The sequence below is a fragment of the Aspergillus pseudoviridinutans genome, assembly GCF_018340605.1.
Source record: "Aspergillus pseudoviridinutans IFM 55266 DNA, scaffold_3, whole genome shotgun sequence".
Lineage (NCBI taxonomy): Eukaryota > Fungi > Ascomycota > Eurotiomycetes > Eurotiales > Aspergillaceae > Aspergillus > Aspergillus pseudoviridinutans.
In genome coordinates this window covers 2466509-2482545 of record NW_025091283.1, presented here as the reverse complement: position 1 = coordinate 2482545, position 16037 = coordinate 2466509, and the positions used below count along the sequence as shown (strand labels likewise).

At 48.1% G+C, this 16037-nt stretch overlaps 2 protein-coding genes across 2 annotated transcripts; one reads left to right on the top strand and one right to left on the bottom strand.

Moving 5' to 3' along the window:
- Positions 1-84: 84 nt before the first annotated feature.
- Positions 85-509, top strand: Asppvi_004585 (uncharacterized protein; the record flags this gene model as incomplete). Its single annotated transcript, XM_043300535.1, has 2 exons — positions 85-365; positions 410-509. 2 exons carry the CDS (start codon positions 85-87, stop codon positions 507-509), a joined length of 381 nt encoding a protein of 126 aa, XP_043156470.1.
- Positions 510-1207: 698 nt separating this feature from the next.
- Positions 1208-3131, bottom strand: Asppvi_004584 (uncharacterized protein; the record flags this gene model as incomplete). The annotated part of the gene is made up of 5 exons (XM_043300534.1): positions 1208-1980; positions 2040-2222; positions 2279-2725; positions 2780-2984; positions 3039-3131. The coding sequence occupies 5 exons, from the start codon at positions 3129-3131 to the stop codon at positions 1208-1210; spliced, it is 1701 nt and encodes a 566-aa protein (XP_043156469.1).
- Between the last annotated feature and the right edge of the window lie 12906 nt (positions 3132-16037).

Genomic DNA, 16037 nt, shown 5'->3' with positions numbered 1-16037 from the left:
GGAGGGCGTAACAACGCAGTTAGTTTGAGAAGCTAATGGAGAGAGACTGTCAACTGCGAAGCAACACAACAGAGAGAGAAGATAATGCCAGAACTCAAAGTGCTCACGCATATCGAACTCCAAACCGGGAAAGCCATGACGCAATACCTTTGTATCCAATTTACGACCTCGACGCGTTCAAGAGAAGAAGATGAGGCTGCTGAAAAGCCGTTGTCGAAAGCTGGTCTCGTCGCAGAGGTCGCCGATGGCCGAACGCTTCGAGTTTGCGGCGTGAGGAGATGTGACCTCCGTGCCAACGGCCATCGAATCGCGGCGCGAACCCGCTGGATGAACAGTTGGGGAAACTTGTCGCACAGTGATATGCCGTCTGTCGAATCCTCAGTTCATTCTTATCTGTTCGGCGTCGTAGACCGGTGGAGAGAGGCGATACCGGCTCTTTATTGCCGTCCCTCATGCAGCTCTTTGGAGGCTCTCAGCGGCGGGAAGGCGTCAACACTCGCGCCAACTGAATACGGACTAGCGCCACTTGCCGCGCGTTTAGATCCATCCTTCAAACTACTACTCTGTACGGCCCTACACTTTATAAGGCCAAAAATCAAATATAGTGATCATTGTATTTTGAACGACAAAACTAATCCAGAAAGCAATCGCTGTTATAATGAAACACCTTCATGCCTCGTTACCTCTCATTCAGCCGATCGACGTCCAAAGAGAACGAGCTTTGCCACAAGCGCCTCGCTGCCAATTGTGTAAATCATAATTAGGAAAGAAAAAGTGAAATGAGCAAACACAAGAACATCACCCATATTTGCATCTCACGCCATCTGGCGCCATCTCCAACAGAATTTTTGAACGTATGTATAAAGAAGAAACATAGTCAAACATAGAACAAGCAACGAGTATATATACTAAACAAAGAATTGGGAAGTCATTGACAGGCACCTGCCATATAAAACCACGGAGCTTCCAGCGTTCGATGTGTCATGGCAGTCACTTGACGTGGAACGAGCCGCCTGGCTAAGTCCGCATTGACAACAAGGTCAGGGACTGAGAAAGAAGCAGAAGAAAAGTCGGCAAAACAATCATCAGTGAACCGAACTCCAGGGCTGCAGGAAAGTCAAAGCAGTGGTCGAGGATCAATCATTTAATATCATGCATGTGGTCTATTTTGAGTCCAACCCTCCCGAGCCATCCACTTGTGGCCATATCAGCTAGAATGAGGGGCCTGCTGCGATGGATCACGAGGATGACTCAAAGATCCTGTGCGGAAAGAAGGGCCTCTCATGCTCATGCCATCCATGCTTGAAGGCCTGTCTTGAGGCAGATTCGGCAGGCCGTGAGTCATGTGAGGCATTTCCTGGGGATGAGACGTCGGGGTCATGGGAAGCTGATATGACATAGTAGGCTGAGACATGGCGTGACTGGGTGTAGTACCATACTCCATTGGGTTGAAGAGATTCTGTCGGAACGAAGGCGTCCAAGGGTCGAAGCTAGCCGAGTGCTGCATGGGCAGGGGTGCGTGGCGGTGGTGGGAAATCGGCTCCGGAGCAGAAGAGGTGATGGGTGCGTGTGTCAAATAATCGAAAGCGGCAGGTGTCTCATTCGGGCTGACCAGTGCCGTTGTTGCAGGGGTTCTGAGCATCTGCTGAGATGCATAATCTTCGGTATACTCAGATGTCGTGGGAAAGAAGGTCCGATCATCCCGGGGTGTCTCGCCGAAGCTCAATGACTCGGGTAAAGGAAACAACTGGTTCCTATCATCTCCCATATTCATTGGGCGACTTGGTGCCGCCATGCCCATGTGTTCGACTGAGCTCGACATCAGGCTGGTTGAGTTCACCTCAGAGTGGTGAATGGGCAGTGCCTCATCCGCATTTTCGTCTTCTTGTTCATGCTTCTGGTCCGGATCCACATTGGACTCAGCATCTTTCTCTTTCGGGTTCGACTCTCGGTTGACAACATATACGATCGTGTTGGCATCTGAGGGATCGTCAACAGCTGTCAAAATGAGTTCTATGGACAGGAGATGCCACACGTACCAACTTCTCCTCTTTCATAGCGCTCTTCCATCCTCCTCACTCTGAAGACCTCGTCCAAGATTTGGAGTCTGTGTGGGCCTCTGAGCTGCCGCTTGCAGTCGTGGGCAATTTCCTGCAATTGATCCGTGGTAATACCGAATCTTCCAAGCTTGCGGATGATATGAATCAACAGAGACAGGCGTTCTAAATATGTCAGCAAGTTACTTGACACAAGAGATTTTCTGGGGAGGTTCACGTACGATCCTTTCGAAGATGGTCAGGCTCCTTGTGAACCACATCGGCGGGCCACCAATCGGGCTTTGTCTTTTCTGGGTCGCCCTTCTTACCTGGAGGGGCTCCCGCGGGGGGTTTACCTCCGTTGTAAGGGTGCTTGACTTGCTTTCTTGGCTCGATGAACTTAATGAATGCCTTTGCGATCTGACGGCAGTTGAGCTGCTGGAAATGCTTCAAGGATCTCTCATAGTAGTCGAGAACTTTAGGAGTATCACCGATTTCGAGCCCGACCATGTCCACTGATCCACAAGAGGGCGTCTCCTCAACGGGCCCTGAGAACTGAACGGATGGCGGCGCACCGTACATAGAATGGGCTGGAGAATTTCTGCGCCGCTTATTCTGACGGTAGGGCAAGTGACCAAGCGGTTGTTGAGGATCATAGCTATATGGTGTAGCACCGGCACCTGACAGCCCTGTTCAAATGAGATCAGCGGGAATATCGCACTTGGTGCAGAGGATCTACATACTTCGAACCATGGGGCGCTGATACCCGATCTTGGCACCGAGGATTTCCAAAAATCTTTCACGGACTTCGGGTGTGAAAACAGTCCCGTTTTGCTCCTGGATAGACGGAGATTCCGTTACCTTGAGTCTACCCATGTTGTCCAGATAGATCATGGCGTAGTGGGCATAAGGGATGTTGATCGACGAACGCACGGATAGACCCATGGGCTATGTAGGACACGAGTCAGCTCCATATGTCTTTTCAATACCGGTCTCACTTACCGGGACATTATCCCAGCCGTTGACATCGTCCTGCATGCATGACGCTGGCCTTTTGCTGGAGCCCACCCCAGGGGCAGGTGCGCTGAACACCATTGTGCAATTTGAGAGGTTGATGTTAACGAAGGTAACGCAGGTCGCGATTGAGCAGGTGTATTGTTGGATAATCTGGAGTTGAAGGTTGCTCAGGCAGTACGGTTACTGAATTGCTCCGAGGTGCTCAACACATGAAGATGCCGTCGAGTTCTGGGCGAGTATATAGCTGCGATGGCGGCAGTATATGTTGTCTTGGAGGTCTTTGTTCTATCTTCCAACGAGCGCAGAACCAGTTGATCCGAGATGGTGATGAGGCTGCAGAGATCCAGGTCTGCTGAAGCCATGGCAGGACGCCAAAGGCCGCTGATTAGCTTTGGTTTGACACTTGGAAAGGTGCAGCATGCCAGAAGCCTCAACAGGAAACAAGATACAGCAATGAGAAAAGGCCAAAATTGAAATAAGAACGGCCAGACGCAAGTGAAAGCCAGCACAGCGGTTCGAGTCCATGACCCCGCCATCTGCTGTAGTTTGCTTCTGAAGGCAGACAAGCCATTTCGAGGCAGATCAACGCCCATCAAACAGAGTTGAGAGGGGGTAATATGCGTGACAAGTGACGGCATGCTACTCACAGGATGCACCCAGACGAGAACGGAGATCAAACACCCAACGGGGTTCGAGAGCAAGCAATCAAGGTCGGCCCGGGAAGGTGGGAGATGCTGCAAGATGGATGCTGGCAACTGATTTCGTCACACAGACGGGCGGGTGTGACAAGCAGCAACGGAGTTGGGACTAGATTAAGAGTACTTGGCCCTTTTCTTTGTTTTCTGCTCCGGGGATATGTACGGTAAATGAGAATGGTGACACGAAGTCAAGTCAAGAGAAAGGACAATCGATGATTGACAGATGAGAGGTCACCCAATAGCTCAAGGGAACACTCGATATCCTCAAGGAGAGAAGAAGCAGATGAGAAGAAGAAGGATTGGAGTTCTGAGACGGGGGAAATGGTAGGTTTTTCAGTGTTGGCGATGAGAGAATGGAATGCCTGTGCCTCTGGATATTGATAGCGATCGAATATAGACCACAAGGACTAGAAGCGCCATCTGGGACTTTTTTTCTAAAATTCATTATTATTATTTCCTTATTTTTCATTAATATTTTATTTTATTTTTTTTCGAGACCCCTCTCTCATAGTCAAGCTGCCATCGAATCGAAGGCCCGTCCCGATTTGGCCATCTGAGACTCCGACTTAGTGGATGACCCGCCAACATGGATGATCCTTGGAGCGCATCAAACTCGAAACGCAAGATAGTCTACAGCTACTAAAAAGAGCACCGGTCCAGAGCTGCGGGCTGCATCTCTGAGGCAAGGACATGCAGTAGTAGGGCATTACCGTACTTCTTTTATTTATTTCTTTTTGTAAATTACTATAGTTGTCATATGGATTTATCTCCTCCTTATTTATCGAAATTATTCCTTTTTTTTTCGGCAGCCATTATTCGCATGGACATTTTCCTCATATTTACCCATAGTTGTAGATCGTTTTAACCACTCCACAAGCCTTCTGCTCTACTAGTAGGTAGGCTTTGTTCGGGGGATACCATTCAAAAGCACCGTGGCTTACGGATGGTTGCTCCATAGCCAAAGCACTGGAACGCTGGTTCTAGATTAGACACCCTAAAGTTCAGACTCGATGTCCATAGAGTCGTTGCTCAGATGGCCATCAAACGCACATCTACAACGAATGTTTATTATAGCCTGCCTGGGAGGAATCAACTCTCAACCAAAAGCCCACATTGGTTAATCTGCCAGGATGATTAGCAGTCCCCAATCTACACAGTACTCGACGGATATTTTTACAAAATGACAAGAGCACCAGAGCCATAATAGCAGAATGGGGAGTCGCTTTATTAACAGATCAACTAGTTTGTGGTTAGTCAGGACTCTAACAGCCACTTAGGCCCGGGGATGGAGTTCCTGGGACGCCATTAGCAGTGTCCGCTTTGGGCCCGCTCGTCATTAGAGACGGTCTTTGGCAGCCAGTCGCTTCCCAGTAAAAATCTTTTGTTTTTCCAAACACCGGGGGATCGCGGCTGTCAGTTCGAATTGCTGCCCATGCAGTGGTAACTCATACTCATCTGTGCTTCGACGTGCTTTCATGGATATTGCCTGTGGATCAAATTGGTTGACATTTTTCCGGCGTTGAGCGGCTAAGGAGCAATATTTCTTTACCAATGGATATCGAATCCCGATCCCGCCTAGTGTCTTGTTCGGTACTTCTGTCTAGTCTTCTTCAGCGCCAATTCTTAGCATACCTATCCATTCTCCTCCGTACAGTCCCCTCTACTACAGTACGTGGAGTACCTCAAACTGAAAGAATCCTTCCAGTATTCCCCATCAGTTTCCCCGGTTGATTTGCATACTGTACGACATGACTCCATAGATCAACCAGAAAACATTCTACCTACCAGAACCACAGCCGGGATTTGTAAACAGACTTTTCCCTGAAGAAAGAATATACCGTGCACAGGCCACAGACCTGTTACCTTCAGAATCAAACTTCAGGGCGGTTTCCTTTCATCCCAGTCCCACATCGCCCACGCTTGGACCAGGTGCTTTGTAGTCTAGCCCCAAGAAGTAAGTATTAGCATCCAAAGCTCCGTATCTAGCCTATCCATGTGTCTTCCGTACCATGTACTGCCCCTCTACGTGCATACGTACAATTACAGCGTAACAGTGACGATCGAGTACCTCGTACAGTACTGTGTGGCTAAGTCCACTGCACCTGAGCATAGCTGATACGCAGAATCCACTGCTCTCAGCCTCGAAGAGCTCGGAGACTCCGAGTCACGGCCACAGTCAGTAAATCACTAGCCACATCCTGCGTCCCGCACATTGTATGGGATGACGCACACACAATCTTGGTAAATACCCCGTGTGCTGTATTCACCGACAGCGAGATCCCCTCGCCACCAGGTGTTACACTCATCGAGCATGTCACTCGAATTCAAGCTTCTAGCTGTTTCCATGATGGGCCTCACGTCCCTCCTATCGTACTTCTGCACACACATTAAGCATAATGGCATCATACTGAACAGGGTTACCGACAAGTGTTAAGAATTCTGATATTCTACGGAGTTTATCCTATAGGTAGATTCCATTACGCCCAAAGGAGACACGATTGCGAGTAGGAACGGATCAAAGTACCGTACCTAAGCTAAGGTACGGACGATGACTACGGACTAATGGTGGATTGAATTTGGCGCCAGATTACGATTGTCCAAGGGGAAGGAACCGGGGCCGCCCTGATCATGGACGGATCTTATCGAGTTGTGCCCCGAACGCTAGTTGAGGGACTACGGACCAATCAAAGAGCTGGGGGAGCTTCTTGGGCGGTTTCCCCAGAGGAAAGTCGGAGGGGAGATGGCCCTGAAGAGGCTTGTGCATAACCCGGCATCCTGGGAAAGGGAGAATCCAGAATCCAAATCGGTCGTAAGCTTTAACCCTTAGAGTTTTGACTTTTGTACGATATTCTGTCTACCGTGAAGAGTTCGAAATGTTATTACTGGAGGTTCGGATGAAGACTGTGTACTGTTTTGAGCTACGAAGTACAATGGCTTATGAGATCTGAACCATGAAAAGGGGTAAATCCATTTGCGCCAGTTATGCGCCTATCACAAACTACTGACTAATGTGAACAAAGAAAAGAAAACCCTAGAATCAATATGAGATTTGAATTGACAAATCAGGGTGGGGAGCAGGTTGAAAGCTGGATTCTAACAGTGACATTCTCCTTCTTGACCGGGGTGGCATTCTCCATCTAGTTACGTAGTAGTTCAATAGGGCCCTGTCAATTCGTCACTATTACTTGACAGTTGAAAAAACTGCTCTGTGCTGGGTACTATGGAAGCAGAGACAGCGAAAAAGCAATAGCAGGAAAACCAAGGTCTCGGACTTTGATGTCAGATGGCAGCAACATTGACGTTCGTCTGCTGTGTCAGGTTACCTGCCACTGACCTCACCACAGCCAATGCGATTTCATCAGCCATCTATTCGCGACGACTTAGGAGACAATGACCTCGATTTTGGCCCCAATCCTGGACGATTGCGAATCCTCAACGTCACTGCCTGTCACTGAGTTAGCTTCTATTCAACTCGGGATCCAGAGGAAAGGTAAAGTAAACCCCGAGGAGCAATAAAGTCCGATCCTTAGCCAAGCCCAGATACGGCTTCCTCATTGGGACAATTTGTCATGACGTGCACACTAGTAACTAGCTCGAGAGCACAGTACTTAGTATGTAAAGTACTAGGCTACTCTAATACTAGGCTACTCTAAGTGTAGTTGTTGTATAGTAATAGTAGTCGTGGTCCGTGTCTGTACTTCGGGTAGCCCGGGCTTTTCAGGCACCGCTGACATGGTAACTCTTATAGTCTATCCTTGGCTATATCGCTAGTAACCGTCTAGGGGGCTGACAGGCTAGTTTGACTCTCAAACAGTCGAGATGATCTTCAAAGACACAAACGTCAACGTTGCAGCTTGAATGATTTGTATTTGGGCATTAGGAGTAAGTCGGCGATTTTCAGCTGGAGCATGGATGAGGTCCAGTAGAAGCTCAGGGATTACTTCCTAGTCAACAACAAAAGGGCGAATGCTACCTTAATATCGCTCGGAAATATATTTAGTAACCTAATAATCAACAGGACCATCATCCACAATCAAGGAGCACTTGGCGACACTCCACTATCATCTCATGACACAGAATTCGCTGATAAGATCTCATCGATCCAAGTTTCTGACATGGTTGTATATTTCCATCAGGGAATAAATCTCAAACAATTGTTCATCAGAATACTCAAACAGAGTCGTGCATAAGTACTCTACCGCTAATGATAGTACGTAGTGACTCGGTTGCTTCGAGTAGATTGATGATCACCAATTCCCCTGCTTGTGTTTCTTTTTTCTTTTCTTTTCTTTTTTTCCCCCTTTCCAAGCATCGATTCAATACGAGGGCCATCATAAAGTACTATCTATTTTGTAGATATTAGATACCCTAAGTAACTGTCAGCCAAGCGAGCAGATGACCTAAGCCCCTGACCGACTTTACCTGCCAGACTCCCTACTTTGATTACTGCGACAGGGTTCAGAGTCTAGACCAGTGGATCAGGAACCCGTTCATGGAGACAGATATTACGGATTGATGACCTGAGATTCAGGCATAATTGAAGACGCACAATGCATGATCACTTTAGGTTCGAACTGCTCGCCACTTGGCATGACTGACCGATGACATTACTCCATACATTTGGCGGTGTCAACCGTCAACGTGGCCAAGCGACAGACTCTGTACATGGGAACGGTGTGCAATATAACCGTATGATATACATGATGTAAGGCATTGTGGAAAAGGCTCACCGCCACGTTAGTTGTCACGACTCATGAAGGAACGTTGGCGAAAAATTCTAATCATGCATGGCTGCATGCGTATACCATCGAGCAAAGTCAACCCTCTACCCTGCTTAGCTGATGTGACAGTGACAGTTGTCAGGTGGACGTCGGACTTTCTTCTTCACTCCCAAGATAGACCAACCTAATTTTCCCTGGGAAACTCCTCACCGATCATAGTGATATCAGTATAGGGCATGGTACCTGGCAAGGGAGCGTGCGCTTGCCGCGGAGCCGAAAGAATGAAAAGCACCAAAATGCGCATTCAGTCCAATGCATCATGAATTCTGACTGGCTGCTAACCCATACACAGGATGAAACCGAACAAACGATCCATTTTTGGACATTGGATGTTCGTATATCAGGAATGGTGGGGTACTTTCACCATGAGTCTTGATCTAGGAGACCAACGTGCAGCGAAAAGTGTGACTGGATTGCTCGTTCGATTGATTGACAGCCACTGAGCTCTCGCCTACCTATCGCCGTCAGCAAGGCGCTACTATCTCTAGTTCCTGAGCGATGTGGGCGTGCTTCCCACCGTCGGTAGCTGCCGTTACCATAAAGGGTAACGTACGCAAGCCTTCGGATCCTGTAGCCTCATAACCCTGTCTGCCACTGTCAGAAGAAGCGAGTGGCTTCCCAAATAATAGGCACAGGGGGAGACTAATTCAACATCAATGTCCTACAACTCCGCGGGAGTGCGACCACAGCCTTTGCCGCGGCGGTTTCACACGACAATAATGACGAAAATTTCCCAATGCACTGGTCCATCACCCATGATAACGTCGACGGGCAGATCCCGCGCCGGCGTGGGGATCGTACCTATTCGTGGAGGAGATAATTAAATGAACCAATGACGTTCCGCCGTAACCGAGTTTTCGAGGCTGGCTCCTGGTTAAGGCCCTCAAGGCTACGGAGTAAACAGGTTGTTGGGTCAAGCTTAGTGACCAGGGAGTGATTCACCGAGTTCAGGATTACCTACTGTTTATTGGGAATCTTTGCAGGGCGCTGAAGAACGCGAAAGAAGAAAAAGGAACGATACATGCGCTGTCTACGGTGAGAATACGTAGTTCTACACTATTGCTCTATCATCGAACGCCTTGATGTAAATCAAGAAAAACCCATGCAAATACCAAATGATGCAGCAAAGCCCTATTGCGTCATTGGAAAAATCAGATAGAGGTCGTATGGATTAAAAGTCTCCGGGACTGCTAGGAACAGGATGGACGGGGAGTTAGTGAGTGGAGTTTGAGAGAGGGGTTGGAGATCGAGCCCAAAAATGGGTCACGTTGGGCCGGGCCGGTTGGTCTAAAGGGAACGGATGCGCAGCTAATGATAGGTAGCGGAAGTCCTTGGGGCTTGAGGTTTGGCGTCATCCGCAGTACTTTGTGCAATGGTTTCAAAGGACGGTTTACTGTCAGTGTCAACTGGTCAGTGTAACATACTTCAGACACGGGCCCCTCATAGACACTAGCAGCATTGTACATATTCCAGAAAGGGGAATCACAAAAGAGTTGCCTGTCTGCCTTAAGGTGGCCACTTCGGAAATCATTGTCCGTTCTGTCACTAGCCTTTGACCTTTTTTGGGTCAATTCTTATGTCCATTACAGAGTGCCAAGGGGTTAGTCACAGAGACTTCATAGTTACGAGAAATTTGATTGCACCGCCGATCAAGCATAAGTACGGGAAAACTGATAGTCAAAAACCAATGGAATAGCGGGATAAGTGGATAGTAGCAGGGCACGGCCCGGGGAGCGCGGACCGAACGTCGCCAACGCTTGTCATCAAAACCAAATACGATAGGCAATGTCAATCCTCCAGAGTCCAGACTCCGCATCGTCCACCTGATACTCGCACACTGACACCGGCACTGACAGACATGCGCAATCATTGGAGCGCCCAGCCGCGATCTCTTGTCCATAGCCTGAGAACCGATCCGGTTTCCCTTCCCCTGGGTTACGCTAACAGCACTTATTTACCCAAGCTGTCCCCGTGCATTCTCTAAAATTCGGCGCAAAAGTACTGCCTGTGCAAAGTACATTTTTCTGTCGGTGGTTGCCTGCCTCGCTCCTTTCCCCTGCATCAGCTTCTTTTCCGGTGTCAGGAACGGAGATCCAAGTGCCAGGTAGATGGGATGAGCTCCCTTGCAAGGCGACGCAGACCCTAGCCATTTCAGCCACATGCTATCACCGTCCTCTCTCTACTTTCCTGACAGGGAGATATGAAGGGCCAAAGCATCCCCTGTTGTGCCTCTCCGTGAATTCGAGGCTTGCAGAGAGTTGACAAATACTGACAATCCGGCGTAGTGGCTGGCTCCATGGACCTGAAGACTCTGCGAGTTGGAACCGCGACATAAGTACTCGCGGCATGCCTGATTCAAATGAAGCCGCTGCAAGCCTGGAACAGCCAGATGGAGCATGTGCATTGCGCTATCACCACATGGGCCAGGGGCCCAAGTCCAACCTGTCTCACAATGACTTTCTCGTCTATACTTTCATGATAGCACTCCATGTTAAAACACTTTGCTAAACCGGTATTATCCTGGCACGAGAAAAACCTGATTCTACAGATCAGTGACGACTGTTTCCAACATTCAGTTGCACGAGAAACCTGGTTTTCGGCCGTCCTGATGGTAATAGATATCCATCTATCTCATAAAGGACCCATCACCCATGCGACCGGGCCGAGCCTCTGCAGAATTGAGCATGCAAGTCACCAATGGGGACTAGAGCGTCTGTCGTGCGACATGATTTCTGTGCGTAGTCGGAGTAACCGCGGATATGGGGTATTGTACCTTACTGCAGATTATGAGCAATAACAATGGCATACATATGACACATGTTTCTAGTCGAAATGACTATTAATTAGGCTGGTGAGAAGATATTTTCCGACTGGATTAACCACCCTATGCGATGAAATAAGCGTCTGCTTATAATTCGACTGATTAATCCATGATCTACGCTAGTTATTCCAGAGTTCCGTGGATTGATGTCAATGTCCATTCCACTGCACCAGACATATTCTGTGGAGGATCATCATAAATGATTTGGTAGTATCCAAGGTCGGAGTACTATAGAATGTGGAGTTGAGAGTGGAACACAAGAATCACGTATGTAAGACATTTCATTGCCATCTTATGTATCAATTCTGCTGTACGTCTCTGCCATATATGGACCAAGGTACACACCAATTAAGTTGCGGGTAAGGCCGGAAGGCCAACTGAACCATGGAACCGCTAGTATAGTCTGATGAACTATAATGGCCACTGCCAGTTGTCACTCCACACCTGCAAATCTATGGAGATGAATCTGATGCTCCAGTAATATTCTCTGTTATTGATTCCTTCTGACGAACCCATCAAGAAGCATGGTCACTACTAGGTGGATTACATACGCATGGAAGGAAGCAGCTTCTTGTTACACCACATTAACCATATTAAATAGCTCGTCTACCCACCCAACAGCAGCGCCTAATATCCGATAACCTGAAACTTGTGCTCAAGATCCGAAACCACCAATCAACGCCTGTCGCCTGCCAAATTCAGTACTAAGTATAGCCCTAACTGCACAGAGTCAGCATCATGCAGTAGCCACAGGCTAACTTACTCAATACATCCCTGTTCCTGCTCGCCGACTGGTCCAGAGGAAACAATCTGGTACTCCGGGATGTGGGACATGCATGCATTTAACTCAGGATGAGGATATGATTTGCCACAATTTATCGGCCGAATGTGCCGACTGCAGAGACGTCTGAATGGAGCGTTAGGGAATCCGGGAAGCTATATAGAGTAGGGATCACCCCTCTCAAATGATGCACAGTATCGTATGGAGCATGCGGTACCATGGATCGCGATAAATCTATCGATTACCTGTTAACGATACTAGATACCAAATTTACACCTAGGATATGAGAACCTGTGAAATCGACGCTGAAAATGACTGATACTGATGCCATTTACGGCGCCATTTTCACCTGCGCGGGCTAGTCGCTTGTACATTCCGACAAGGATCACCCGCTCTCACGCCTTGAATCTTTGGCTTCAAGACCCTTTATGAGAGGTATGAACTCTCATTGTCATTTGAAATACTTCCAATCTCAGCCTGAAGTCGGCGTCCTGCTCGTTGAGTGTTTTTGACGGGCCAATTCCCCAGGCATATCTGGTGAAGGCTACATTAGTGTGGGGCAAATGCGGGTCAAAATTGATCTTGCCGGCATGCATGGTTTCGGCGAATTCGGCACAATTTCAACTGGAGATCAACGTCTGTCAAAGCGTAGATCTTGAGTCCTCCATTAGTGGTCTCTTCCACTCTCTGGACAACTACATAAATGGCTGATTTTGATTCTTGTTTCAATACAGCCCTCGGCAGCAACACTCGTACTGAGCTGCGTTGGGTCTTCTACAATTCTTCATTGTTGGCGGAAGCCACACTGTATTACACCGACCGCCACATATTCAGCTTTATTCCGTTCGATTTTGGCGGGTTTGGATTCAGCATCCTCGTGACAACGCGGCTAGACAAGCGTTTGTACCTGCCGTTTCCAAACGATTTCGCCATGTAATCGAGGACAGCTTATTGGCAGGCGTCCGAACGAATACATCTTTGAGTTGATAGGCATGGGCCTTCAAGGACAAAGCGTAGTTCTGTAGATGCTGAGGACGTTCTTTAGGCATCTTGTGCAAAGTTCACCAAGGAGTGACGAAGACGCAAGCCCTGACGAGCGTAAACTCGATCTGCATGAAAAGGAATAGAGGTGTAAGATGTTAAGTTCTGTGGAGGCAGGATGGTCCCAAGCGAAGCTATATTCACTGTTGGTCACATGACAGAAGAGGAGGACCTTAGCGAGATTGCGTGTTGACAAACGGCGTGTAATCTAGTAATAATATAAACTGAAGCCGTTGCCCGGGGCATTTCACCCAAAACTCGACTCTCTTGTTTGACTCCCGATTGCATGGTGCGTGAGAGCCACGTCATAACTGCACATCCAGAATGTGGCTGGCCCTGGAAGCTCTTGTAGAGGAGGTGAGCTCCTTCTCCATAAGCTCTATCTACTACAAAGTCATAACAGACTCATATGGAAGGTGCGCTCTTCAGTGCTGATGATTTAATTAAGCTCCACTAATCGATTTTTAACTGATTAAAATATAGGTAGACTTAGTGAAATATTAAAAAGGCGAAAGAACTACTTTTCGCAGAGGATCTAATCTTATAAAGTTCAGATAAGTACATTTCATCTTCTTTAGATGCACCTAATATCTATCACTGCTTAATTCCTGTACCTAGATTAGACGGCGAAAGCAAGTGGATATGGGACAAAAGTCCTGTACAGAAAAATGGCTGAGGACGTCCAGGAACAGCATCCTGGGGAACAAGTTCCGGCACTGCTGGCACGGGGATACAACCCGATTGAGCGCACCATTGCGATTCTATTTTCTCCTCACTTGAATGATCGACCTGCAGAGTAGGAAACTCTGTTGAACAAGGACCCTCCAATTCGACGCGCAGATCAAGATCACACGGGGTTATGATGAAATCTCCACCAGATTATGCTTTGAGGTTCCTGGAATCGCTGAAGACCAGGCAACTTTATCTCTCTCCTCATTCTTCAGGTGCATCGAATCGAACATGTTCGTGTCCACTCAGATAGATAATATCTTGCAAGAGTGCTGGCAACGCCCAAACTGATTCCGGTAGCTGGAGCCACATCGGACAAATCGGTCATTGCCAGCTGTCATGGACCCATCCACTATATATGCATGTCACTGGTAGAATCATGGGGATATCCACCTTCCATCAATGCCAGTGTCGCACAGCTTTCAGCCATCGCACAATCCTTTAACAATTCTATTGTATGAGCCCTCCAACCACGGACTCGGTGATGGGTCGACTCAACTATGCGAGCATCGACGCAAGGATAATGCTTGGCGATCTTCGACCACGGCGCCTGGAAGTTTATGCTGTGGGATACGTCTCATTGGCGACCCCAGGTCCGTCTATCGCATGAAAATCAAAACGGCCTAAGCGTTGCGGCTGGCCTCCCTTGTGCCATGCCATTCGCGGATTTACTAAGTACAGAGTATGCTTACGGAGTACAGTGTAGGATGTCAGATATGGCAATATCAGTTCAATGTCATACTCTGTGAAGAAAAGAGTGTATGCTAATGTCTGTCATTATCTCACTAAATGCACAATAACCCGTCAGCCATACCCATAAGTAGATCTTATACCATCTACTGCAAATCACCGAGAGTAGTATACCGCTAACGAGTAGATGCGCGAACAACCTCAACCCGAAAACCAGGTTCTCACTGCGACGGACGGACGGGACTGCCGGGCTCCCCTGCAAGATCTGAATCTGAATTCTATCTAACCGGCCTCCTACTACTCCTCTACTAAACTAAAATAGTTGTAATTTCACGTAGTATCCAAGTAAGTTTTTCGTGGATGGATCCGGCTCATGCGACTTCGTGTCCCACGTCCTGCTGTGGTATCATTCGTAGTCATACAGATGGTACGGACTAGTTAGTGTACGGAGTAAGTTGGGCAATGGCCCGGCGTCCGCCACGCGAGAATGAGATAGTGCTTGGTCCCCGTAGTTAATTTTGATAGACGCCGAACATGATGGCAAAGGCAGCATCTATAACAACGCAAGGGATGACAAATTGAGAAGTTTATCCATGCTTCCGTCCACTGAGACCGCACGCCTTGAAGAAGCCTTTGTATGAACTGAGAAGCGTGAACGGTCCAAGCATGACTTTAGCTTCGCGAGTCCATTCTACCCGATGGATTCTGTTTCTCCACACTCTTTCTCAATACAGATCGAGCTATATCATTTCGAAAGTATATTTCAGAATTCAGAAGAGCTAATCTGGTCCATGGGTCTCTGTATGTTTCTACGGAAAACCTGAATTGAGCTACTATTGGGTGGGTCGCGTCGCGGGGTACTCAGCTCAGTGGCTGGGGTGGTTCACTATTCGGATGACTGTGGGTTGTAAATTTGTAATACAGCTTCAAGACATGAATGACTAATGGCTGTCAGTAGTTGACAGCGACAGTGTCCCTCACTCTCACCCTAGACGGCATCGTTACCTGCCAGTTAGTTGCATTTTCTGCATGGTCCCTCCCAGCTGCTTCCCTACACCGCTACTCTTGAGAGCGTGCACATTGGAACAAACAACTTTTATATGACTATATGCAACTGGCAGGCAATCCCTCCCCCTACAATATAGATACTCTGTACACAGTTTGACTATACACCGTAATGACGCTGAAAAACAGGGAATCATAAACCCCTCTTGACATCATGAACTCAATGCTTGTCGCCTCCAGGCCAGACCACTCCCCCTCCGGAGTCGGAATTGACACTAACGCCGGCTGTAAATCAAGATTCTATCGTAGCGCCTCCAGATCGGTGATCAATCACCCTAAGCTCTCCAAGAAGGCCCCTCTTCAATGCGCACGGACTTTGTTACAGATCAAAGCCGCGACGACGGCTGGCTGTAACGACGCAGAGCTGTGTCCTCGAGT